This window comes from Lissotriton vulgaris, chromosome 6 (assembly GCF_964263255.1).
Source record: "Lissotriton vulgaris chromosome 6, aLisVul1.2, whole genome shotgun sequence".
Taxonomy (NCBI): domain Eukaryota; kingdom Metazoa; phylum Chordata; class Amphibia; order Caudata; family Salamandridae; genus Lissotriton; species Lissotriton vulgaris.
This window is the reverse complement of record NC_141694.1, coordinates 1,795,544,650-1,795,569,654: the sequence shown is the minus strand read 5'-3', so window position 1 is coordinate 1,795,569,654 and position 25,005 is coordinate 1,795,544,650. Positions and strand designations below refer to the sequence as shown.

The 25,005-nt window shown below is 48.9% G+C and overlaps 1 protein-coding gene across 1 annotated transcript in view; it reads right to left on the bottom strand.

The window, feature by feature from the left end:
• The window catches only part of KCNK3 (potassium two pore domain channel subfamily K member 3), a 214,957-nt gene extending 191,789 nt beyond the window's left edge, over positions 1-23,168 (bottom strand). Inside the window, exon 1 of the mRNA XM_086928060.1 lies at positions 22,562-23,168. Within this exon, the coding sequence (XP_086784186.1) occupies positions 22,562-22,844 (283 nt within the window). The 5' untranslated portion in view covers positions 22,845-23,168. The remainder of the gene's footprint in view (positions 1-22,561) is intronic.
• Between the last annotated feature and the right edge of the window lie 1,837 nt (positions 23,169-25,005).

Genomic DNA, 25,005 nt, shown 5'->3' with positions numbered 1-25,005 from the left:
AGCAAACAATTTTTTCAACAAATGATCCAGCACACACGTCAATGTATTAGAAATCTGTACAATATGATATCACAAGAGAAGACGCCACGCGATGGAGCCGGCCTGATCTACACTCACAAATTCCTGTCACACTGGGCTATCTGACCCTTATCTTCTAACCTAATGGAATTGGAATGTCTTTTCACCCAATAAACGAACAAATGCAAATACAAACTGCAGTTTCTTTTCCTGTTAGAATTACAGTTATTTAATTAACATTAAGAAGAGTTCACCCCAATCGCCCTGAAGAAGTCAGTGGAGGACAAAACGCGTTGGCTACAGGATTGAAGAAATAAATAAAGATTAAACTTCAAAAAAACATCAGAAGACTCTGCTACTGAACTCTTTTAGCTTTTTTGACTTATGTTCAATGACCATAATTGTACAGATTTCTAATACATTGACGTGTGTGCTGGATCATTTGTTGAAAAAATAAGATACATCAAATGTCATTCAAAGATGGCGCGCTCTTTGAGCAATGTGATGAAAGTTATTTGTCAATGTTCATGTTCATGATCACCTGAAAGCTTTATTAACATGTCGGTAATGCATTTGGTGTATCACACACGGACGAAGGCAGCACGCCGAAACGCGTCTGTGTGAGCCCCTTCCGGGAAATAAAATCAGCGTGATTGGCAAATAATACCCCTTCGAGTGCTGTTTGTCTTCTTGACTAATTAGGAGGAGTTGGAGTGCAATATATATATATATATATATATATATATATATATATATATATATATAAACATGTATATGTATATATATATATATATATATATATTCACTTATCTCCCTCCACTTGAAAGGAACTTTGAGCCGCACACAAAACTTCCAATTTACCGATTTTAATAAAGAGTTCAAAACGCATGTGGCAATGTCCTGACGCGTTTCGTTCGCCGTGGAACTTTTTCGAAGGTCTACCATTCACCTCAACATGCCGTCTCTGCTTACAAGTCTGATGTTATTCAATAAATCCATTTCCTCTAATGGTCTTTTATTAGGGAATCACTTCCTTTCGTGACAAAGTGCCTTGTGGGACTTGTGGTGCAGATGGTAGTTATATTTTATTCCCTCCAGTAGGTGGTGTAACTTACATGCTTTTAGGAGTTGGTAATGTTCTCTGGCAGGAAATTCTCCTGTGTTAGTCCACTTTTAGAGCTGACACAAGCCCAGTACCGAGGCCAGTCCTCGGCGGCACCGCATTCTCCTTAGTCGTTTTACCTTTTCCAACTGCTAGGTTCAAGTCGGAGAATGATGGCTCTTCGGCGGAACCAAGCCGATAATTATATTCACTTATCTCCCTCCACTGGAAAGGAACTTTGAGCCGCACACAAAACTTCCAATTTACCGATTTTAATAAAGAGTTCAAAACGCATGTGGCAATGTCCTGACGCGTTTTGTTCGCCGTGGAACTTTTTCGAAGGTCTACCATTCACCTCAACATGCCGTCTCTGCTTACAAGTCTGATGTTATTCAATAAATCCATTTCCTCTAATGGTCTTTTATTAGGGAATCACTTCCTTTCGTGACAAAGTGCCTTGTGGGACTTGTGGTGCAGATGGTAGTTATATTTTATTCCCTCCAGTAGGTGGTGTAACTTACATGCTTTTAGGAGTTGGTAATGTTCTCTGGCAGGAAATTCTCCTGTGTTAGTCCACTTTTAGAGCTGACACAAGCCCAGTACCGAGGCCAGTCCTCGGCGGCACCGCATTCTCCTTAGTCGTTTTACCGTTTCCAACTGCTAGGTTCAAGTCGGAGAATGATGGCTCTTCGGCGGAACCAAGCCGATAATTATATTCACTTATCTCCCTCCACTGGAAAGGAACTTTGAGCCGCACACAAAACTTCCAATTTACCAATTTTAATAAAGAGTTCAAAACGCATGTGGCAATGTCCTGACGCGTTTCGTTCGCCGTGGAACTTTTTCGAAGGTCTACCATTCACCTCAACATGCCGTCTCTGCTTACAAGTCTGATGTTATTCAATAAATCCATTTCCTCTAATGGTCTTTTATTAGGGAATCACTTCCTTTCGTGACAAAGTGCCTTGTGGGACTTGTGGTGCAGATGGTAGTTATATTTTATTCCCTCCAGTAGGTGGTGTAACTTACATGCTTTTAGGAGTTGGTAATGTTCTCTGGCAGGAAATTCTCCTGTGTTAGTCCACTTTTAGAGCTGACACAAGCCCAGTACCGAGGCCAGTCCTCGGCGGCACCGCATTCTCCTTAGTCGTTTTACCGTTTCCAACTGCTAGGTTCAAGTCGGAGAATGATGGCTCTTCGGCGGAACCAATCTGATAATTATATTCACTTATCTCCCTCCACTGGAAAGGAACTTTGAGCTAGGTTCAAGTCGGAGAATGATGGCGCTCTTGTGGTGACGCTAGGCTCTTCGGCGGAATATATATATATATATATATATATATATATATATATATATATATATATATATATATATATATATATATTCATCACCATTCTATAGATTATAACACTCTCAAAACACCACCAGGCATATACTCACTCCCCACCTGTTTATAGACGCTCTCAAAGCACCATCAGATATACCCACCTGCCCATATATTATATATGGACAAAAGTTCCACATGCTGTACATTATAAGGCTATTACAAATCACTGAGAGGTTCAATGAGTATTTAGAGGAGCAAGACTGACGCCTGTGTCTCTTTATAAGGTGATGTTAAAGGTGGCTCCCGTTAGCGAACCACATAGGTAAAAAAGTGCTCATTATTTGCAAATAGGGCAGTTCTAAATATCTACAGCACAGAGTACAGATGTTTTGCAAAGCATGCACGATTATTTATTTGTATTTGCTGCAGGCAATGCGTGTGGTAATATTGGAGAAATCAACAGTATAAACGTGTCCACCTTATCTATTTATTTATTTGATATTTTATGTAGTGCGAGTATACACAGAGCAGAGCAATAATAACAATATTATAATATTTAAAAAAATACAGGATAAAGTAGTATCTGAAAAGGAAGGGTACGCTGTACAATTTTTTTAGAGCAGAGGAGATAAACCAATAAAAACAAAATTATCGTATGTATGTATGTATGTATAGGCATTTATATAGCGCACTACTCACCCGGAGGGTCCCAAGGCGCTTCGACCGCTGCGAAACCCTTCCTGGCTTTCCTGAGAGATGGTCCCTTAATGGGTATCTCCAGGGTGAGACCAGGCATCCCCGGCGGTCTGGTGGGGCCGTTAGTGAAGATGAGGCAAGCTAATGCCCAGAGTTGCCGAGTGTGATCGCTGATCAGAGTGGGCACCGAGGCGAGAGAATTATCGAGTCCGCTGACCCTGGTCCAGAAACCTGCCGCGCCGGGAATCGAACCCTGGTCCCAGGCCGTCCTCTGCTCTCGGGTCTGCCGCCTCTAACCAGTGAGCCACACTAGTCAAGAGAACTGCAGGATCATGCAGTGTCGATAAAAATGGGGGTAGTGTCTGGTCTAAGAAGTCGAAAAGCACAAATTCGGCGGTATTCCGTAGTAATGAGGAAAATAGAGGAATCAGGATTGGTATCATAGGAACTAGGGAAGAAATGTGTTCATAAGGAATTCTTTGACTTCTTTCTTAAAGGATATGGATGAGGGATTCATTCTTATTTCAGGGGGCAAGTAGTTCCAAATTCTTGGGTAAATCCCAGAGAAAGACCAGTTGTAGGTTTTCTTCTTGTAGAATCTCTGAGATTTCAGAAGTAAGGAGGTGGAGCTTCTGGATGATCTGGAACCATCAGAGAATCCTAGTTTCTGGGCAAGATACCTAGGGGTTTGAAGTGGAGGACTTTGTGTGTCATGCAAGCAATTTTCAGTTGGTTTCTGGCTTCGTAAGGGAGCCAGTTAAGGGATTTCAGATCAGGGGTGATGTGGTTGTTTCTTTTTGAGCCGGAGATGAACCTAGCAGCAGAGGGAAGTAAGCCTCTCATAGGAGCCAGTATGGATCTGGGCAGGCCAGAGGGGGTTGGACTTCCGTAGACCAACCTAGGAATGACTAGGGCTTGCACTGCATGCTTGAATTCGTGGGGGGGCGGGAGTATTTTTCTTAGAATGTTCATTTGTGATTCACTCCTTTGGTGGTGGCACTGATGTGTTTCTGCGTGTTGATGTTCTTGTCGAGAGTTAGTCCCAATGATCATGCAGATTCAATGGTTTGTGGAATGCGTTTGAGGGCTGTTAGATGTTTCAACAATTCTTCAATGATAGGTGATTGGTTATGTGGAGCAATTAGTAGGAATTCTGTTTTTTTGTTATGGTATGTTATTTTAATTGTAGCTTATATAGCGCGTAATCACCAGCAGGTCTCTTAGTGATTGTAGAGAAAGCTCAGGTAGCTACTGCTATTCCAGAAAAGCACCAGACCAATGAGTATTTAGTAAGAGGTGATTGGATGCTAGACAATTTTGAGTTTTCTGAAGAGTTGTGTTGAGGGACCTGGTGTCTTCTGGGGCAGAGCCTTTTAAGTATAGTTGGGTATCATTAGCGTACATGTGATAGTCGATGTTGAATGAAAATAATATGTCCATAGGAGGTTCCATGAAGGGTTGAAGAGAGTGGGCGAAAGTGAGGAGCCCTGTCGGACCCCTATTGTGACCGGTGTGGTCTGCTCCAGTGAGTGATTTACCTTGACTCTTTGAGACCTGTTATGGAGATAGGAGGGAACCAGTTAAGGACTGATGCTGATCACCCCATACAGTGTTCCAAAAGGTCTAGTAGGTTGTCACGCTTAACTGTATCAAATGCTGAAAATAGGTCAAGGAGGATTAAAAGACATGATCTGTTCTGATCCAGCATTTTTAGGGCATAACTCTTTCACACCAGCTCATCGGGTACTGCATGATTGCCCTAAAGGCATTTACGACCCCAAGCACAGCCTGTCCCTGCTGCACATGCACAGAGCGTGCAGAACATGGAGCACAGCCTCTTCCTGCTGCAGATGAAAGTTCCTTCCACAGGAGGAGCGCCTCCATTTTGGAGAGAGCCAGCCTGCATGTGTCCAGCCCTGAAAGAGGGAGGAGAGGAAAGGCCTGGCACCAGGCTGGGCAAGGAAACACCTGAACCATATTTTCAAGAAGTGTCCAGATCATTTCTGAATCAGTTATGGCCCTGCAGTGAGAGAGGTTACACATACAATGAACCTCCAACGCCCCCTGTATCTTTACTTGCTCCCTATACATGTGAGGCTTGGAGTAGGAAGGTGTGTGCAAAGTTTTAACACACTCCAGTGAACTTTGTCTCACTGTGCTCTGAAACAAGCAGAGCAGGCTGCCAAAGGTAACTGGCGTAGGTGTAGGAACCCTGGGGGAAGCAGGGGTCCTCTATCCCCTTGAGAATCTGGAGTGGAGGAGACGCAGGGGGCAATATCCCCGCCACATTCTGAAGTGGAAACTGAAGAGTAGACAGTGGCAGACAGAAAAAGCCATGGTGCAAACCTCGGAGTCTCCTGAAGTAATGTACTGCAGGATCTGTGCTCTACAAAAACCTCACTTAGATATGTTTATATAAAATAGCCTGCCATCACAACTAATTGAAATATAGGCAATATAATTAGAGAACACGACAAACTGACACATTTTGTCATGACTTTGTGGCATGGGGATATTCTTAATTTTTTTTTTTTTTTAAAGAATGTTGAAAAATATCTTTTTTTTAAATTCTAGGGCCCGATGTAGGTGCCCTAATGCCGGTCGCAAACTGCCGAATTCGGCCGTTTCCGACCGGTATTACGGTTTCCAGATGTAGGGCATGCATTTACACAATTGGTATTTTACCGATTCTGTATTTACCGATTCGGTAAAATTACTGAATCAGTAAATACAGACTCGGTAAAATACTGATTCTGTAAATGCAGATGTAGCTGGCACATGTCAGAGTGCCACAGGGCTTTAAGAATCGGTATTATACCACCCAATCCTATTGGGTGGTAAAATACTGAATACAGGTGTGCATGCACATCTGTGCATGCACACCTGTGCAATGTGACACACAGACATGCCCTTAGGGCATGTCTGTGTGCCACATGGCACACAAGTCCGGAATTGGGGTGCTAGAGGGTGTCAAAGTGACACCCCCTGCACCCTAGCAACAATCGGAATTTACCGAATCGGTAAATACCGATTCGGTATTCCACATTGATTCCTATGGGCTTCAAGGCCCATAGGAATCAATGGGGGATACCGATTCGGTATTTACAGAATCGGTAAATACCGAATCTTAACGATTCGGTATTTACCGAATCTGAAATACCTACATTTCCCCTTTCTAATTTACCGGTATGATTCGGTATTTTAGAAGTGGTAATTTAGAATTACCTACATCGGGCCCCCAATGTCTTTATTATATTTTTCTTGACATTTTGCCTGATTTTCATCTTTTGATGGCGTGGTTCACGCTTGAGCTGATAGTCTCCCCCCACAATATATGCTGCCCAGTAACATGGCGCCATAAGCGCGTGACAGAGGATGGAGGTCACGTGGCTGTGTGCACTGATGCGGACGAGAGAGCAAGGGAGGGAAAACCAGCAGCCTCTCGTCTTCTCCTTTTCACACCGCAGCTCTTGAAAGATGCTATGGCCCTGCCGATTGGACGCCAATGTTTCAAACTTAAGTCAGCAGTTTTGGACTATGTGCAGATTTGTTTGGATGCTGCGACGGGACCCATCGGGGTGTCGGGCTGGTGTGGGTGAGCAAATGGATTATGTTTACTTAGACGTTGCCAGCTTCCAAACCAGATACATGGGCACACGTTCAGGGGTAAACTGTACCAGAGGGAAACCTGCCACAGACACTGACAGGCCTTAAAGTGACCCAGGCCAAAGCCACCCCAATGCCAGCCTATCCTATGAGCCAAGTGCCTTGTACAGACCCCAGCTGTTGGTATAGAACTGGGCGAGAACTGGCTCTGCATAATATGTGACCATCTACCCCAGCCCTACCTGCCTCGTATAAATAATGAAATGTGAAGATTTCATTCAGTAACTTGGCAGGCGCATGCCTGACTCTGCCCCAGCCTCTCAGAGGCACTGTCCTGCTTTTACCTTTTCATACAGACTACGGCAGCCCTGAATGGGGGAGGTCTATGGGGTCTTGTGTTTTTAGGACTGACCCTCATGAAGGCTAGGTATTCCAGGGACATCTTAAGGATTGTAGGGGCCCGGGGCCAAGCGTATTTTGTCCCACACTGTTTGGAACAGCTTTGAATTTCTGAACAAACTTCAGGTCTTTCATGCCTTCTTGAGCGAGGTCCCTGACAGTGCACAGGAACACTGGTACACATTCCAAATGTGTTTACATCTAATATTCAGGGGTAGCGATGTTTGTTTTCGATATTATAACACAGCAGCAGCTCACTAATATTACTACAAATAATCTCTGTGACACCCTCCCATTTCTCATATGTGAGGTCTTGTTTTCATCTAAAACATGGATGCTGCCCGGATCTTTTGACTGGGGTGAATGTGTGACATTGATCCACATTCTGTCCATCACCTGTTTTGTTTGCATGAAACATAAGCACAACATTTCAATGCAAAATGTCTGCACTGGACTCTCACACATCACATATATTACAAATAAATTAAAGGAAAACAGTATTAAAAACAATCAGTTTAAGAAATATTCAAGGTCATTAGGGCAAGACTCTGCAGAACAGAGCTGGCTCTATCAGGGGGGCCCTGAAAGGCTGGGGCCCTGGGCCAGAGCCCACTTTGCCCCTGTCTAAAAGGCTCTGAGACATTCCCTTGGAAGAAAGACGATCAGAAAAGACACCCCGGAAACGCTGGACCTTTCCCGCTCGCTTCTCAATATGCATACATGAATTATGTATGCACTTGGGCAGAATGTCTTCAAAACCTAGAGTCCATTTGTGTTGTCTCTTTCTATTAGTAATAGCCCTTTGGGAGTTGTATGTTGCTTCTTGTGCTGCAGTGGTGTTGCAATCCTTAACTCACTTTGTGCAGTGTTACCAGGGCCCTGGGTCCAAAGGCCTCTCTGGCTCCGAGCCATGATTGCCTTTTAATGTATTTATATAATGGGCTGGCTGGGGTTCCATTTTCTGACTGACATTAGGACCCAAACACCTTTTCTATGCCACTTGCTCTCGCCAGCTGCCCATAGAGAATACCACCTCATCACAGCTGCCCACTTGCACCTGCTCACCGCCTGTCCACTGGACATAGAACGTAGAACTAAATGACATGTATCCCCTATGCACCACCTGTCAGAAGGATATGCCCACACAGAACAGCAGCTCACCTAGTCCAGCTCACCACCTGTCAATAAAAAGGAGCAGGTCAGAGCAGAGTACCAGCTACTCCCGCTCACCGCCTGCTACTAGAAAATACCAGCCTTGGGCAGCACCCTCCCATATTCAAACACCACCTGCTCAGAGAATATTTAACTCAACTGAGTATACGAAGTCAGAACAGTGCCTCACTCATACCCACTCATAACCTGGCCTTAGAACATACCAACTCAGAACAGTGTCTCACCCCTACTTACTCACCACCGGCTACCAGAACATACCAGACCAGGGCAGCACCCTCCTATACTCAAGCACCACCTGCCAGGGGCGGCCTTAGGCATGTGCAAGCTGTGCACCTGCACAGGGCCTCCAAACCCCAGGGGCCACCACACCAATATATATCCTTAATATAATAATCCTCTGAGGATGGATACATATTTGCGTGGCGGCCCCTGGCAGGGATTTGGCGGCCTCCGGCTCTGTTCCACTTCCAAACACCCTGGACCCCCCCTCTTGACTGTCCTCCGCGCTCCGCCCCGACCGGACCCCATCTTCCGGGGTCCCCTACCTACACTCCCTGCCCAGGGCCACCATGAGCCTAGAGCCGCCCCTGCACCCGCTCACAGAGCACTGAACTCCCTCTGCCAACAGAGTATACCAACTCAGGAGAGTGCCTCGCCTCTACCTACTCACCACATGTCCATGGAACATACCAACTCAGAACAGTGTCTCACCCCTACTCACTCACCACCTGCTACCACCAGCCCAGGGCAGCACCCTCCTATATTCAAACACCACCTGCTCAGAGAATATTTAACTCAACAGAGTATATCAAGTCGGAGCAGTGCCTCACTCATACCAACTCACCACCTTGCCATAGGACATACCAACTCAGAGAGGTGCCTCACCCGTACCCACTCACCACCTGCCGGTAGAACATACCAACTCGGAGCAGGGCCTCACCCGTACCCACTCACCCCCTGCCAGTAGAACATACCAACTCAGAGCAGGGCCTCACCCGTACCCACTCGCCACCTGCCCACAGAACACACCAACTCCAAGAGGTGCCTCACCAACACCCACTCACCACCTGCCCATAGAACATATCAACTCAGAGAGGTGCCTCACCAACACCCACTCACCACCTGCCCATAGAACATACCAACTCAGAGAGGTGCCTCACCAACACCCACTCACCACCAGCCCATAGAACATACCAACTCAAAACAGTGCCTCACCCCACCCACTCACCACCTTGCCATAGGACATACCAACTCAGAGAGGTGCCTCACCTGTACCCACTCACCACCTGCCCATAGAACACACCAACCCAGAGAGGTGCCTCGTCTCTGCCCACTCACCACCTGCTCACAGCACATACCAGCTCAGTGCAGCTCCCCTCCTAGTTCAACTCACAACCTGTCCATAGGGCATACAAAGTCGGCAACAACCCATCTCCACAAACTCACCACCTGTAGAATAAACACTTGAATATGGTGCAGACAGACACACATCACCAGCTGCTCTATACAAGGCATGGGCAAATCCGTGTGCTTTTCTCCAGCATAACCTTAAAACCTCTCACTAGAATTACAGGCATTTCTCATATTCAGTGCTTAATTTGTGCAGGTGGTAGGTGCTTGAATTCATGTTTTTAGAGAAAGGCAAAAAGGGAAAAAAAGAGGCGGATGAGACAGATGGGAAAAGAGTGTCAAAGGGAGGAAGCGGGGATGAAAAAGAACCGGCAAGGTTAAGATAAAGATGCAGGCAGTGCTGTGTTGTGTTGTGGAAGAAAGAGGCGGGTGGGGGGGGGTTTGCCCACAAAGATGACTCCTTTGAGTACTTTGGAGCTCAGGGGTGCATTTCTCCAAAACGGATCCCACTGCTCTTTGCAACATTTGGCCCTGGAAACACCGAGGGGGAGCGGAAGTTGAGTCCATGGTGGACCTTGAGTGGACTGACGTCGTACAGGAAGTAGCTCCATGCGGGTAAGGTGAGTGCTGGTGGGACTGCGAGGTGCCAACCAACGTGTAAGTAAGACATCCAGCACTGCAGTCCCCAGTTGTGTGGATGTGAATCACTGGAGGATGCCGGGTAAGCTACTCTGCACGGCTACCATAAGTGAACTCTGTTACGTTGAAGGGTCTTACTATCGTGAGAAAATTGTGCTCAATTTGGTAGCCACGTTGGAGGGAGGCCCAGATATGAGGATTCTCCGTGGACTCATTAGACTGTGATTCAATGTCGCAAGAGACTTGCTCAGTTGCCTAAGTCCTAAAAGAAACACATGCAAAGAGACAAGAAACCCCCCTTCCACCCCTACCCTACCCCTCCCCCCAAGAGATGTGATGGCAAGTTGCTGAAAGCGAGATCTCGAAACACAAACTGGACTAAGATAACCCTGCCAGAATATTATCCCACTGAAGCTTACGTGCCCGAGGTTCTTCAAAACAACTGATATCACATGGTCTGCATTGGGGAACACGGTGGTCTACACAAGCACGTCTGTCTATGCCCTCCCTGAGGCCAGGAAGAAGGTCCAGAAGCACATTAGGAACCTACAGGAATGGATGGTACTGATACAAGAGCATCATAGGGCATTAACAAGAGGATAGAAACACTGGGGAGCACCGTCAGGGACCGGAGCCTATGAACACGTGGGGTCTTCAGGATGAGGAGGAAGAGACCCCACTGAATACAAGTCTACATGGATGGCCACCGTGCTAGAGAGTTGACAGGGAAATTAACAATGGGCAGAAGGCTCTGCTTTTGACTGAGGTCTCTGTGTCCTATAAAAGAGATAAGGGATGTGGGGCCCACCAACATGGTGTCCTTATGAGCTGAAGAATTGAAACTGTGTTTTGGAGATCGGTCGAAGAAAAGAAGGGCAGAAGTAAGAAGAATATCTCTTTTCTCATAAACTTCTCAAATCACAGAGAATCTCTGCCTTTCTTCAACAGGAGTTTGAAGCTAAAGGGACAGAGACAAACATAATCAACCTGGTAACACCGAGCGGGGATTATCCACAGAGGCAATTTTCATATGAGTAAACCCACACAAAAATAGCTTTTTGTAGTATGTGAGTAGTACCACTGTAGTACTACTAAACTTACTAACAAATGCAGAGACGCGTGGAGGCAGCACCAAAGTCAAAGTAATTTGCAGAAGCGAAAGGTGGTGTATAAAAATATTTTTCTTTTTATTAGTTTTTTTCTTTTTGCAAGGTGCACAAAAACAGCCAATGCGTTTCGCTCCCCAGCCTTGGGAGCTTCGTCAGGGCAGAATCAAGTGAGCTGAAACCTTGGCGTCTTTCCCGGGGGACTGTTCGGCTGTTATTCTCATGTGAGACCTAATACACATTGCAGCTTATCAAGGACTGTATATCTTTTTGACGTCACTCACTTTGGCCGAAATGACTATTTAATATATGTGAACTTTACAGGTTCTTGCATATTACCACCTGTTGACTGTAGTGACTTACGACCCCCCTGACGTCCTTGGACACATACGTGGATTATTTGACTCCTACAACAATTTTTTTCTCTGAGCACTATCTCTGTCCTACTGGATTTTGTTCAAACTATATATCCATGTACAACACTTGTCAAGCTATATCATAATGGACGGTGCTACTTTTACCCGATCCTAGGACCTATACAGGTTTCAGCTCACTTGATTCTGCCCTGAAGAAGCTCCCAAGGCTGGGGAGCGAAACGCGTTGGCTGTTTTTGTGCACCTTGCAAAAAGAAAAAAACTAATAAAAAGAAAAATATTTTTATACACCACCTTTCGCTTCTGCAAATTACTTTGACTTTGGTGCTGCCTCCACATGTCTCTAAACTTTCTTCTGGGAATCCAGTGGGACCTAACCACAGCAGGTCTCGGAGGTGATCAGCACAAGAGACTTAATATTGCTTGGGATTCTTGAAGTTTGAGGTGCTTTTTCAGTTGGTCCGCTGTGGAAACATTGTCTTCTTACTACAAATGCAGTTCGTGACTAGGCCCCAGGGACCTAAAATAGTACCCCACTGTCAATAATGTTATTATAAATTCATTTATTTCGACATTTAAAAATTATATATAATAAAAATCAATATTATTTTATTAACATTTATTAGGTGCAGGGGTGATATGATATGATATTTATTATTGTGTGGTTACTTAAAACCTTTACAGCATTTAAAAACATATTGCAAAAGAGAATGCAAGTCATATAAAAAAAGGGAAATTAAAGGTACCAATCTTTAAAACAGCCATCAAAGAGATATATAAACCCCCAGTATAGTCTTAATGATTAAAAATCATTGGGACAGGATTGTTGCTCGATGAAGCCCTTTGGTAAAATCAACTATTCAGGGGAGGGGCGACCCTCCGGACGGATGTACCTGGTACAATAGAGCTCAGTGGCGGTTTGGCGGTCTCTACTTGTGCCAACTTGCCTTCCAAAAGTATGCATGTGAGATGTACACATTTGGGAAAGTTGGCCATGTTTTTCACAATGTCCAAAGTGTAGAGCTGACAGACCGCCTCCTTTGCGGTGCATAGGGGTGATTTCAAGACGAGAGAGCCTTAGCGTTCAGTCACCCTGGCACGCGGCTCTTAAGTAAAACTGTGGGCATCGGCACTTTTTATGCGGGAAAATCCGCACTTAACTGCGTAGAAATTGTTTGCGAGAAACAAACAAAAGTCTAGTAACCAGATCAGTGTATTGCCCATACGCTCTCAGAGTAACATGGTGAATGCAGCTAGCACGGCACATAGGATCCATGGATGGAGTTTGCATTGGTGCAGCAGGTGCAGTGGCACCAGGTCCCACGAGCCAGAGGGCCCCACTCAGTTGTGATTATTTCTGTACTTGACAGTTGACACTGCGGCCAGGGGCCCAGTCCCTTCCTTGCACTGAGGTCCATGACACACTGTCCACGTCCCTGATAGGACCGCAGCCCATATTAGGTTTCAGAGTTAATTCCAGGCTTTTTATGACCAACTCAAGCCTCTTGCGAGCAGAACACTGAATTGTACCCGTTCGAAAAACTGAAATTACCCAACATAGTGGGCAAAAGAAATCTGGGATTTATGTCTAGTGATTTACTGCCAGCGTTCAGTCATACACCCCTGTCCCCACTAACATCCATTCAGCAGGGTGTAGCCCTGGTCATTTCATTGCAGCTTTTCACCCATTCATTGCCTTCTTAAATGGCTTTAAAAAAAACTCACTCTATAGTAGCATCCACTCAGTCTTCATTTACTGAGTTTAGCTTTGTCGGAATTCAGCGCGGGGACACTCCGAACTGGGGTAACCAAGCGCTTTACAAGCTGCAATAATAATTCTGGCAGAACACAGCACTCTCCAGATATGCACCTCACGTCATCCCATGTACTCCGAGGAACCTCGGAGGTGCACCACGGCATCACCAGGCCCACAGTATATGCCCCTTAAGAGCTGAACCACACCTACACCCACACTGCCCTGCCAGCAGGAACAGCCTACATACACCATTCCACTGCCAAGGAAATCACTCTGCAAGGAACTGCACTGTGCATGCACTCCGCACAAACTGCTCCTAGCGTGGAGCCCTACTGGCAAAGACCCTCAGACATACACTACACCTTTAACACCCACTACTGCCAAAGACCAAATATTTCACTCCCCAGCACACGTCAAATTTACAAGAAGGTTTCCCTATTATGGTTGAGAGCAGTTGAAATAATCATGGTCAAACAAGTAAAAGTTCTCAACAATTCCATCTGGTTGTTAGTTGTTTTATTCTCTTGTTCTTGTCTTTTAGTAGTCAAACAGCCAACACGCGTTTCGTCGCTACTGGGGGGTCTGTCCCACGACTTCCTCAAGGCTAATGCTTCAAATCTGTAAATTTTGAAATGTGGTGATAATTCCAACTGAGTTGGAAACCGAACACGGTGACTACGTTGGAGTGGCGCGCTGCTCTGGAATTATACTAATGAAAGATACCTGTAGTAAGAATTATAAAGGATACACTAATTCTGATTGAACCGTGTTGGTGCGTCGTAGGAACTGAAACCCCAATGTGGGTTGGAATTATCACATTTCAAAATTTACGGATTTGTAGCATTAGCCTTGAGGAAGTCGCTGGACAGACCCCCCAATAGCGACGAAACGCGTGTTGGCTGTTTGACTACTGAAAGACAAGAACAAGAGAATAAAACAACGAACAACCAGATGGAATTGTTGAGAACTTTTACTTGTTTTGACCATGAATATTATTTGAACTGCTCTCAACCATAATAGGGAAACCATTAATGCTGAACTAGACCTGTCCCACCCATTGATGCTGAACTAGACCTGTCCCACCCATTGATGCTGCACTAGACCTGTATCATCCATTGATGCTGCACTAGACCTGTGTCATCCATTAATGCTGCACTAGACCGGTACAATCCATTGATGCTGCACTAGACCTGTCCCACCTACTGATGCTGCACTAGACCTGTACCATCCATTGATGCTGTATTAGACCTGTACCGTCCATTGATGCTGTACTAGACCTGTGCCATCCATTGATGCTGCACTAGACCTTTACCATCCATTGATGCTGCACTAGACCTGTGCCATCCATTAATGCTGAACTAGACCTGTCCCACCCATTGATGCTGCACTAGACCTGTACCATCCATTGATGCTGCACTAGACCTGTGCCATCCATTAATGCTGCGCTACACCTGTACCATCCATTGATGCTGCACTAGACCTGTACCATCTATTGATGCTGCACTAGACCTGTACCATCCATTGATGCTGCACTAGACCTGTCCCACCTATTGATGCTGCACTAGACCTGTACCATCCATTGATGCTGTACTAGACCTGTGACATCCATTTATGCTGCACTAGACCTTTACCATCCATTATGCTGAACTAGGCCTGTCCCACCCATTGATGCTGCACTAGACCTGTGCCATCCATTAATGCTGCGCTAGACCTGTACCATCCATTGATGCTGCACTAGACCTGTGCCATCCATTGATGCTGCACTAGACCTTTACCATCCATTAATGCTGAACTAAACCTGTCCCACCCATTGATGCTGCACTAGACCTGTCCCACCCATTGATGCTGCACTAGACCTGTACCATCCATTGATGCTGCACAAGACCTGTACCATCCATTGATGCTGCTCTATACCTTTACCACCCATTGATGCTGCACTAGACCTGTACCGTCCATTGATGCTGCACTAGACCTGTGCCATCCATTGATGCTGCACTAGACCTGTGCCATCCATTAATGCTGCGCTACACCTGTACCATCCATTGATGCTGCACTAGACCTGTACCGTCCATTGATGCTGCACTAGACCTGTACCGTCCATTGATGCTGCACTAGACCTGTACCGTCCATTGATGATGCACTAGACCTGTGGTACAAGAGGGGGTGGTGATGGACGGAGCATCTGAACCAATCAAACACTCACACCCAGTCAACAGATCTGGGTTTAATCCATCACCGTTCTTTAGCCCACTCTGCCACCCCAGTTCAGACATGGCCCTATGCAAATCAGTCTGACCCTGTGCCTCATGGGAACAGTCCAGCCTGAACTGCCAAGCCATGACTTCCCTGGACTGGAAACAAGCTACGAGGACCGGTTTCTGGCATTTCAGCCGTCTTCAGCCCGGTTTGCTTGATTCCAGTGGCAAAGTGAGCAAGGATACCCTGCCAACTTATGGCGAACAAAGCAGTACAAAGGGGGGGTGGGGGGATTCAAGCAAGCCGGAATGAAGACGGCTGAAATGCCAGAAACCGGTCCTCTGGGTGTGAGTGTTTGATTGGTTCAGATGCTCCGTCCATCACCACCCCCTTTTGTAACGCTTTGTTCGCCATAAGTTGGCAGGGTATGCTCAGACATGAGTCCCCTGCTCACTTTGCCACTGGGTTCAAGCAAGCCGGGCTGAATACGGCTGAAATGTCAGAAACCGGTCCTCTGAAGCTTGTTTCCGGTCCAGGGAAGGCATGGCTTGGCAGTTCGGGCTGGACTGTTCCCATGAGGCACAGGGTCAGACTGATTTGCATATGGCCATGTCTGATCTGGGGTGGCAGAGTGGGCTAAAGAACGGTGATGGATTAAACCCAGATCTGTTGACTGGGTGTGAGTGTTTGATTGGTTCAGATGCTCCGTCCATCACCACCCCCTTTTGTACCGCACTAGACCTGTGCCATCCATTGATGCTGCACTAGACCTGTGCCATCCATTGGCTCTGTACTACGCTTGTAACACTCACTGCTGCCAACTGAGCACAGACCTTCAGAACTGCACCACATGTATTCCCAGTCACCACTGTCACAGGGCATAGCCTTTCAGAACTGCACCACACCTGTATACCACCCGCTACTGGCCACACAAAATAGTCCCTCACAGCTCCAAACCCGCCCCATAACTAGTCACCGCTACCACAGTATAGATCCTCAGAGCTGCACCGCCTCTAGCAGTATAGCCCCTCAGAGCTGCACCGCTTCTAGCAGTATAGCCCCTCAGAGCTGCACCGCTTCTAGCAGTATAGCCCCTCAGAGCTGCACCGCTCCTAGCAGTATAGCCCCTCACAGCTGCACCGCTTCTAGCAGTATAGCCCCTCAGAGCTGCACCGCTTCTAGCAGTACAGCCCCTCAGAGCTGCACCGCTTCTAGCAGTAGAGCCCCTCAGAGCTGCACCGCTTCTAGCAGTATAGCCCCTCAGAGCTGCACCGCTTCTAGCAGTATAGCCCCTCAGAGCTGCACCGCTTCTAGCAGTATAGCCCCTCAGAGCTGCACCGCTCCTAGTAGTATAGCCCCTCAGAGCTGCACCGCTCCTAGCAGTATAGCCCCCCAGAGCTGCACAGCTTCTAGCAGTATAGCCCCTCAGAGCTGCACCGCTCCTAGTAGTATAGCCCCTCAGAGCTGCACCGCTCCTAGCAGTATAGCCCCTCACAGCTGCACCGCTTCTAGCAGTATAGCCCCTCAGAGCTGCACCGCTCCTAGTAGTATAGCCCCTCAGAGCTGCACCGCTCCTAGCAGTATAGCCCCCCAGAGCTGCACCGCTTCTAGCAGTATAGCCCCTGGTTGTGCACCACCTATGCACCCACTCACAGTTTCCCACACTACAGACCCTCACAGCTGCACCACTGCTATACCTACTGTATAGAGCTGCCCAATCCCATACCAACTCACTCTCTCCAGTAGTACCGACCCTCAGAGCTGCACCACACCTATACCCACTGACATGATCCCTCAGTATAGTCCCTCAGAGCTGTACCTCTTCCTATACCCCCTCATGTGATCCCTCAGTATAGACCCTCAGAGCTGTACCTCCCCCTATACCCCCTCACATGATCCCTCAGTGTAGACCCTCAGAGCTGCACCACCGCCTAAACCCCCTCACATGATCCCTCAGTGTAGACCCTCAGAGCTGTACCTCCCCATAAACCCCTTCACATGATCCCTCAGTGTAGACCCTCAGAGCTGCACCACCCATATACCCACAGTGGAGAAGTGTGGCTCAATGGTTAGAGCGGCAGACCCTGATGCAGAGGTCTTGCCTGGGACCAGGGTTCAATTCCCTGCCTCAGCGGGTTTTGTGCTCAAAAATTCCACGGACCTGATAATTCTCGCCTCTGTGCCTATTCCAATCATGGAGTCCCACTCTGCAACTCTGGGCAATAGCTTGCTTAATCTCCACAACGGCCCCCACAACGCTAAGGATGCCTGGCCTCCACCTTGGGGGTGCCCAGGAGTGGACGCCTCACAGGGAAAGCCAGGATGGGTTCCACAGCGGTATTCGTACAACCGCCTTGAGACCCTTGCGGGTGAGTAGTGCGCTATACAAGTATCAATTTAAATTTTTTTACATTTTTACTCACACGGTCCCTCAGTATAGACCCTCAGAGCTGTACCTCCTCCTATACCCACTCACATGATCCCTCAGTTTAGACCCTCAGAGCTGCACCACCCATGTACCCACTCACACGATCCCTCAGTATAGACCCTCAGAGCTGTACCTCCTCCTATACCCCTCACATGATCCCTCAGTATAGACCCTCAGAGCTGTACCTCCCCTATACCCCCCCACATGATCCCTCAGTGTAGACCCTCAGAGCTGCACCACCCATACACCCACTCACATGATCCCTCAGTATAGACCCTTAGACCTGTACCTCCTCTTATTCCCCCTCACTTGATCCCTCAGTATAGACCCTCAGAGCTGTACCTCCCCCTATACCCACTCACAGGTTCCCTCAGTGTAGACCCTCAGAGCTATACCTCCCCCTATACCCACTCACATGATCCCTCGTTATAGACCCTCAGAGCTGTACCTCCTCCTATACCCCCCACATGATCCCTCAGTATAGACCCTCAGAGCTGTACCTCCCCCTATACCCACTCACATGATCCCTCATTGTAGACCCTCAGAGCTGTACCTCCCCCTATACCCACTCACATGATCCCTCAGTGTAGACCGTCAGAGCTATACCTCTCCCTATACCCACTCACACGATCCCTCAGTATAGACCCTCAGAGCTGTACCTCCCCCTATACCCACTCACATGATCCCTCAGTGTAGACCGTCAGAGCTATACCTCTCCCTATACCCACTCACATGATCCCTCAGTATAGACCCTCAGTGCTGTACCTCCCCCTATACCCACTCACATGATCCCTCACTGTAGACCGTCAGAGCTATACCTCTCCCTATACCCACTCACACAATCCCTCAGTATAGACCCTCAGAGCTGCACCACCCATATACACACTCACATGATCCCTCAGTACCGACCCTCAGAGCTGCACCACCCATATACCCACTCACATGATCCCTCGTTATAGACACTCAGAGCTATACCTCCCCCTATGCCCACTCACATGGTCCCTCAGTATAGACCCTCAGAGCAGTACCACCCATATACCCACTCACATGGTCCCTCAGTATAGACCCTTAGAGCTGTACCTCCCCCTATGCCCACTCACATGGTCCCTCAGTATAGACCCTCAGAGCTGTACCACCCATATACCCACTCACATGATCCCTCAGTATAGACCCTCAGAGCTGTACCTCCCCCTATACACCCTTACATGATCCCTCAGTATAGACCCTCAGAGCTGTACCTCCCATATACCCCCTCCCACAATCCCTCAGTATAGACCCTCAGAGCTGCACCACCCATATACCCACTCACATGATCCCTCAGTACCGACCCTCAGATCTGTACCTCCCATATACCCACTCACATGATCCCTCAGTACCGACCCTCAGAGCTGCACCATTTATATACCCACTCACATGATCCCTCGTTATAGACCCTCAGAGCTGTACCTCCTCCTATACCCCCTCACATGATCCCTCAGTATAGATCCTCAGAGCTGTACCTCCTGTATACCTTCTCACATGATCCCGCAGCTTAGACCCTCAGAGCTGCATCACCCATATAACTACTCGCATGATCCCTCAGTATAGACCCTCAGAGCTGTACCTCTTCCTATACCCGCTCACGTGATCCCTCAGTATAGACCCTCAGAGCTGTACCTCCTCCTATACCCCCTCACATGATCCCTCAGTATTGACCCTCAGAGCTGTACCTCCTCCTATACCCCCTCACATGATCCCTCAGTATAGATCCTCAGAGCTGTACCTCCCGTATACCTCCTCACATGATCCCTCAGCGTAGACCCTCAGAGCTGCACCACCCATATACCTACTCACATGATCCCTCAGTATAGACCCTCAGAGCTGTCCCTCCTCCTATACCCCCTCACATGATCCATCAGTATAGACCCTCAGAGCGGTACCTCCTCCTATACCCCCTCACATGATCCCTCAGTATACACCCTCAGAGCTGCACCATTCATATACCCACTCACATGACCCCTCAGTATTGACCCTCAGAGCTGTACCTCCCCCTACACCCACTCACATGATCCCTCGTTATAGACCCTCAGAGCTGTGCCTCCTCCTATACCCCCTCACATGATCCCTCAGTATAGATCCTCAGAGCTGTACCTCCCTCTATACCCACTCACATGATCCCTCATTGTAGACCCTCAGAGCTGCACCATTCATATACCCACTCACATGATCCCTCAGTGTAGACCCTCAGAGCGCACCATTCATATACCCACTCACATGATCCCTCAGCGTAGACCCTCAGAGCTGTACCTCCTCCTATACCCACTCACATGATCCCTCAGTATAGACCCTCAGAGCTGTACCTCCTCCTATACCCCTCACATGATCCCTCAGCGTAGACCCTCAGAGCTGTACCTCCTCCTATACCCACTCACGTGATCCCTCAGTGTAGACCCTCAGAGCTGTACCTCCCCCTATACCCCCTCACATGATCCCTCAGTATAGACCCTCAGAGCTGTACCTCCTCCTATGCCCCTCACATGATCCCTCAGTGTAGACCCTCAGAGCTGTACCTCCCTCTATACCCCCTCACATGGTCCCTCAGTGTAGACCCTCAGAGCTGCACCACACATATACCCACTCATTGCTTCCCATAGTACAGACAGCTGCACCCCCTCTACCCACACACTGCCTTCCACAGAGCTGCGCCTCCTCTATACCCACTCACACCCTCCAGCGGTGCAGACCCTCAGAGCTGCGCCACGCCTGCACCCACACGCTGCTTCCACAAAATATAGACCCCCGGTGCTGTTCTGCACCGAGCCCCAGTCCCCAGTCCCCACTGCCCGGCGTAGAGACTTAAAGACGTGAACTCTGTCTGCAAAGCGGCGCCGCACCGCCCCCGGCATGGATGCCACCCTCCGTGTGCCCAGGAGCAGCGCACGCTTCACCCACTGCAGGGCGGCGCAGCTCCGCGTCGGCTCTGCCCATCAGAGCTGTCTAGGCGCTGTGCCGTGCATTCACCGCTCTGCTGGGCGCGCCTCCCTCACTCCTGCCCCAAGCTGGTACCTGCCCCGACCCCGCCGGCGAGGGTACAGTCCTTGCCCCGTTAAGCATGGCAGGGGGCCCCGGGGATGTTTCTGCCCCGTTCCTCGTCTGTAGGATTCGTTAACAGTCGCAAATCGAGAGAACGAATGTGCGGGCACCGGTGAGCCGGGGGCAGTCGGGGAGAGGGTGTGCTCCAGTCGGGGGGCGCCGAGCAATGCAGCGGAGCCCACCCAGGGAAGGGACGGAAGAACAGGAGATGAGCCCAGTGCGTGATGCAAAGCCTGGGGGGAGATGCCCTCTGTGACCCATCTCTCTCAGATATTCAGAGGTATTGGGGTGAGCGGGGGCCTCCTGGCCCCCCTCTCGCGCCGCTGGGCCCTCCGTCAAGCCCCTAAATACCCCCTCCCTCCCCTCCAGCACCGGGCCGTTTCAAGACGGAATGAACGAGCCTCCAAAATTAAAATGCGTGCTGGAGGGTCCAGTATGAATGCACCGGGGGAGCGCGTGGCTCCTTCCACTGGGACCGCGGGGTACGTGTGCGACACGCGCACGTACCCCCTTCCCCAAAGTGTATTAAAGACCCCCACTCACTCACGGAGTCTGTGGCCAGACCCCACGCCGCCCAAGGGCACGCGGCTGAATGGACCCCCGATTCCCGAAGAGCCCTCGGGGGTCCTTCAAACGACACAGTATGCTCGTGGCACCCCCAGATATTAACTGGACAGCGCCAGGGCCATTATTGGCGCAGCTTCGCCCAACACAACCTCCTGAGCTGTCTAGGAGTGGAAGTCCAGAAAGTGAGCAGGATGGTTTGAGTGAAAAGAGCTACTGGAAACACAGACAAACGATGAACTGCACGCGGGAAACTCTTAAATTCCACGGGGTTAGAAGTGACTACAAGTGGGAGTAAACCAAAGGGAGCCTGGAGGTTCCTGGCCACCCACACATCTCTCCTCCTGGTCCACCCTCTTTCTATCTATGTATTCCAAACTATGTTTGTCAATAAAAATGTTACTAAAAGTGTGTGGTAAACTATCTATTCCTCAACTCCCCAATGAAAAAGTGCAAAACATCACCAGAGACGTCGCTTCAAGTTTGACAGCCACAAAAAAAGTCGAACCCAGACTGAGCCCCCATGTCCCGCTTTAACCTCCAATCTCTGAGTCTCCAAACTATTTTTTGAAAAAGTGTCAGCATCACTCAGCACCACAGCCTGCTGTCTCACTCTAGCGCACAGAAACTTTAAGAGAGTCTATTGAAATAAAGCACCATCTCCAACTTCCATCCGGTGCTTCAAACAGCCGGCTCCCCGCCAGGCCCAGGGGCGGCCCGGCCCCCCGCCCTCCCCCAGCGCCCCGGCGCCTACCTATGGTGGTGATGACCGTGATGGCGAAGTAGAAGGAGCCGGCGAACTTCCACTGCACGCCGGCCTTGTGCGGCTTGAGCTTGAGCACCACCCACTCGAGCTCGCTGTAGTTGTCCTCCGTCAGGTTGTACTTCCTGCGCAGGTCGCCCTGCTTTTGCTCCAGCCGCCTCTTCTCCGAGGTCTCCTGCTCGGACTCCAGCGCGTCGAAGACGGCGGCGCCCACCAGCAGGTAGGTGAAGGTGCAGATGATGAGGGCGAGCGTCCGCACGTTCTGCCGCTTCATGGTCCCGGCGGCGAGGGGCGGGCTGCAGGGCGCCCGGGGGCCAGGGGCATGGTGCCTGCGGCCTGAGCCTGCGTCCTGGGGCTGCCGGGGGAGGCGCGGGGCGGTGGCCGCTGGCCCGCTGGAGAGCGCTGCGCTGCGCCGCAGGGAGCTGTCCGTTCAGCACCACGGCCGGCCCGCTCTCCGCTCCGTGCGCACTGCCTCTGCTGCCGTGTAAGGCTGTGTGCGCTCCAGGAGGGGCGGCGGGCGGCCCGGCCCACCCTGTGCAGGCACGGCCAGACCCAGATCTGCTTTCATCCAACCGGCGAGGCGCTGGCGCTCTCTCTCTCTCGCATCAATCCCGGCGGCTCCCCCGACGCGCCGTTTAAGAAACATTAAGACGGCTCTGGGAGGCGTGTAGGTGGGAGTCCCACGGGCGGAGGGGCTGCAGCACGTGCTGCCTGCATGCTGGTGTGACACACTGCGACACAAGGCAGCACGTCTGCGCCAGATCTACATTATTACTACCTGATGCATGCATGTCCAGACATATGGCCATATGTTTACGAACAATAATAAAAATGACACGTCATTCTAAACTACCGTGGAAGTTACTCTTACATTATGACAGCGCTGGGCGGCTGGCTCATGATGGAAGCAACAGAAGATTTTTTTTTTTAACAAAGGCGACTTCGCCTGTGTTCGTACTGCTAAGAATTTGAGGGTCGAGGCTCAGATTTTGAGGTGGGCAACGGTGTCTGGAGCAAACTCACAACGTAAAGACGCAAGCACTTTGGGGCAGATTTACGAGCCCCTTGCGCCACTTTTGCGTCACTTTTAAAATGGGAAAAGTGACGCAAAAGTGGCACAAGGGGCTTGTAAATATTCCCCTGTGCTTAACCCGGGATGTTGACTTTGCCAAAGAAACAAGTTGCACAGATTAGCGGCTTCTTCCCATTAAACTTCCACTGAGGGGCCAGCCATGAGCGGGGGACCTGCGCGTGCCGTTTATTTAATCTACAAGACCTCCGGTGGGAAGTGCGGCGCTGCTGTGGTGTTCTGCTTCAGACACGTCCGACGTATACATTTGTTTCTGCTAAATCACCCGAGGAAGGCGGTCTCGACACGAGATAGTGTAAACTGTAGGAGCGAATCAATAATAAAAGGAGCGCATGCTTTATTATACAGCTGTCAGTTATCACATGAAAACAGAACTGCAAACACACAGCGCCACGTTCCAAGAAGAAACCCTCATTTTTGCTGGCCGTCTTAGTCAATATGTTTTTCTGGTGTGTTTTAGACTACTGGCTGCGTCGAATAGTTTTTTCACCTTTTTCGGATACTTTACTAAATGCATGTGTTGTTTAAATGTTTTTGATAGTTTTGCAGAGCATGAAAACCCCCCAAACACAACGTAGCATTCTATCTTAATAAAGCGCACCCCATCCTGGAAGCAGCACTATAGAAAGAATAGGAGACTCCGTTTAGACACTCCTTTGAGCTAAACTCGGAAGGATGAAAGCCCGAGTAGGCTCCGCGGATGGAACGCTTGAACTTCAGATCATACAAAGGCCACTGGAATTATGCAGCAAGAGAGGGCCAACTATGTGGCAAGGTTGAGTAAATCATGCACCACGAAAGGCCAAAATTATGCGGCATTATGTGGCACAGTTTGTTAATATTCATAATGTTGTAATTTTTAAACTTGTTAAGACTAGCAAGGCATACACTGTGCCTCTTCAGTACCAGTGAAACACTTAAATATAGCAATAAGCTACAGAAAGGTGACCAGTCAATGTTTGCAAAGTGCCTACATTGCACAACAACATGTGTCGTTCCGTTTTTTAGTAACTTTTGAACCTTTTGAGCTAGAAACAAAACGTTTTGGGGGTAAAATCTGCAGATTATGCAGCAGATGATTGATTATTTGGCAAATCCATAACTATGCGAACATCATGGCGGGCGCACAATCACAAACGTCCAGTGGCCCTGGTTGTACGCAAGCCACCCCAATGGATACATTAGCCTACGGACCTACATCTCCCACTTCTGAAAGAAGGAAGCTTGCGCTGCTTCTGCCCTGGCTGTACCTGTCTTCTGAAAGAGGGAAGCTTGCGCTGCTTCTGCCCTGGCTGTACCTGTCTTCTGAAAGAGGGAAGCTTGCGCTGCTTCTGCCCTGGCTGTA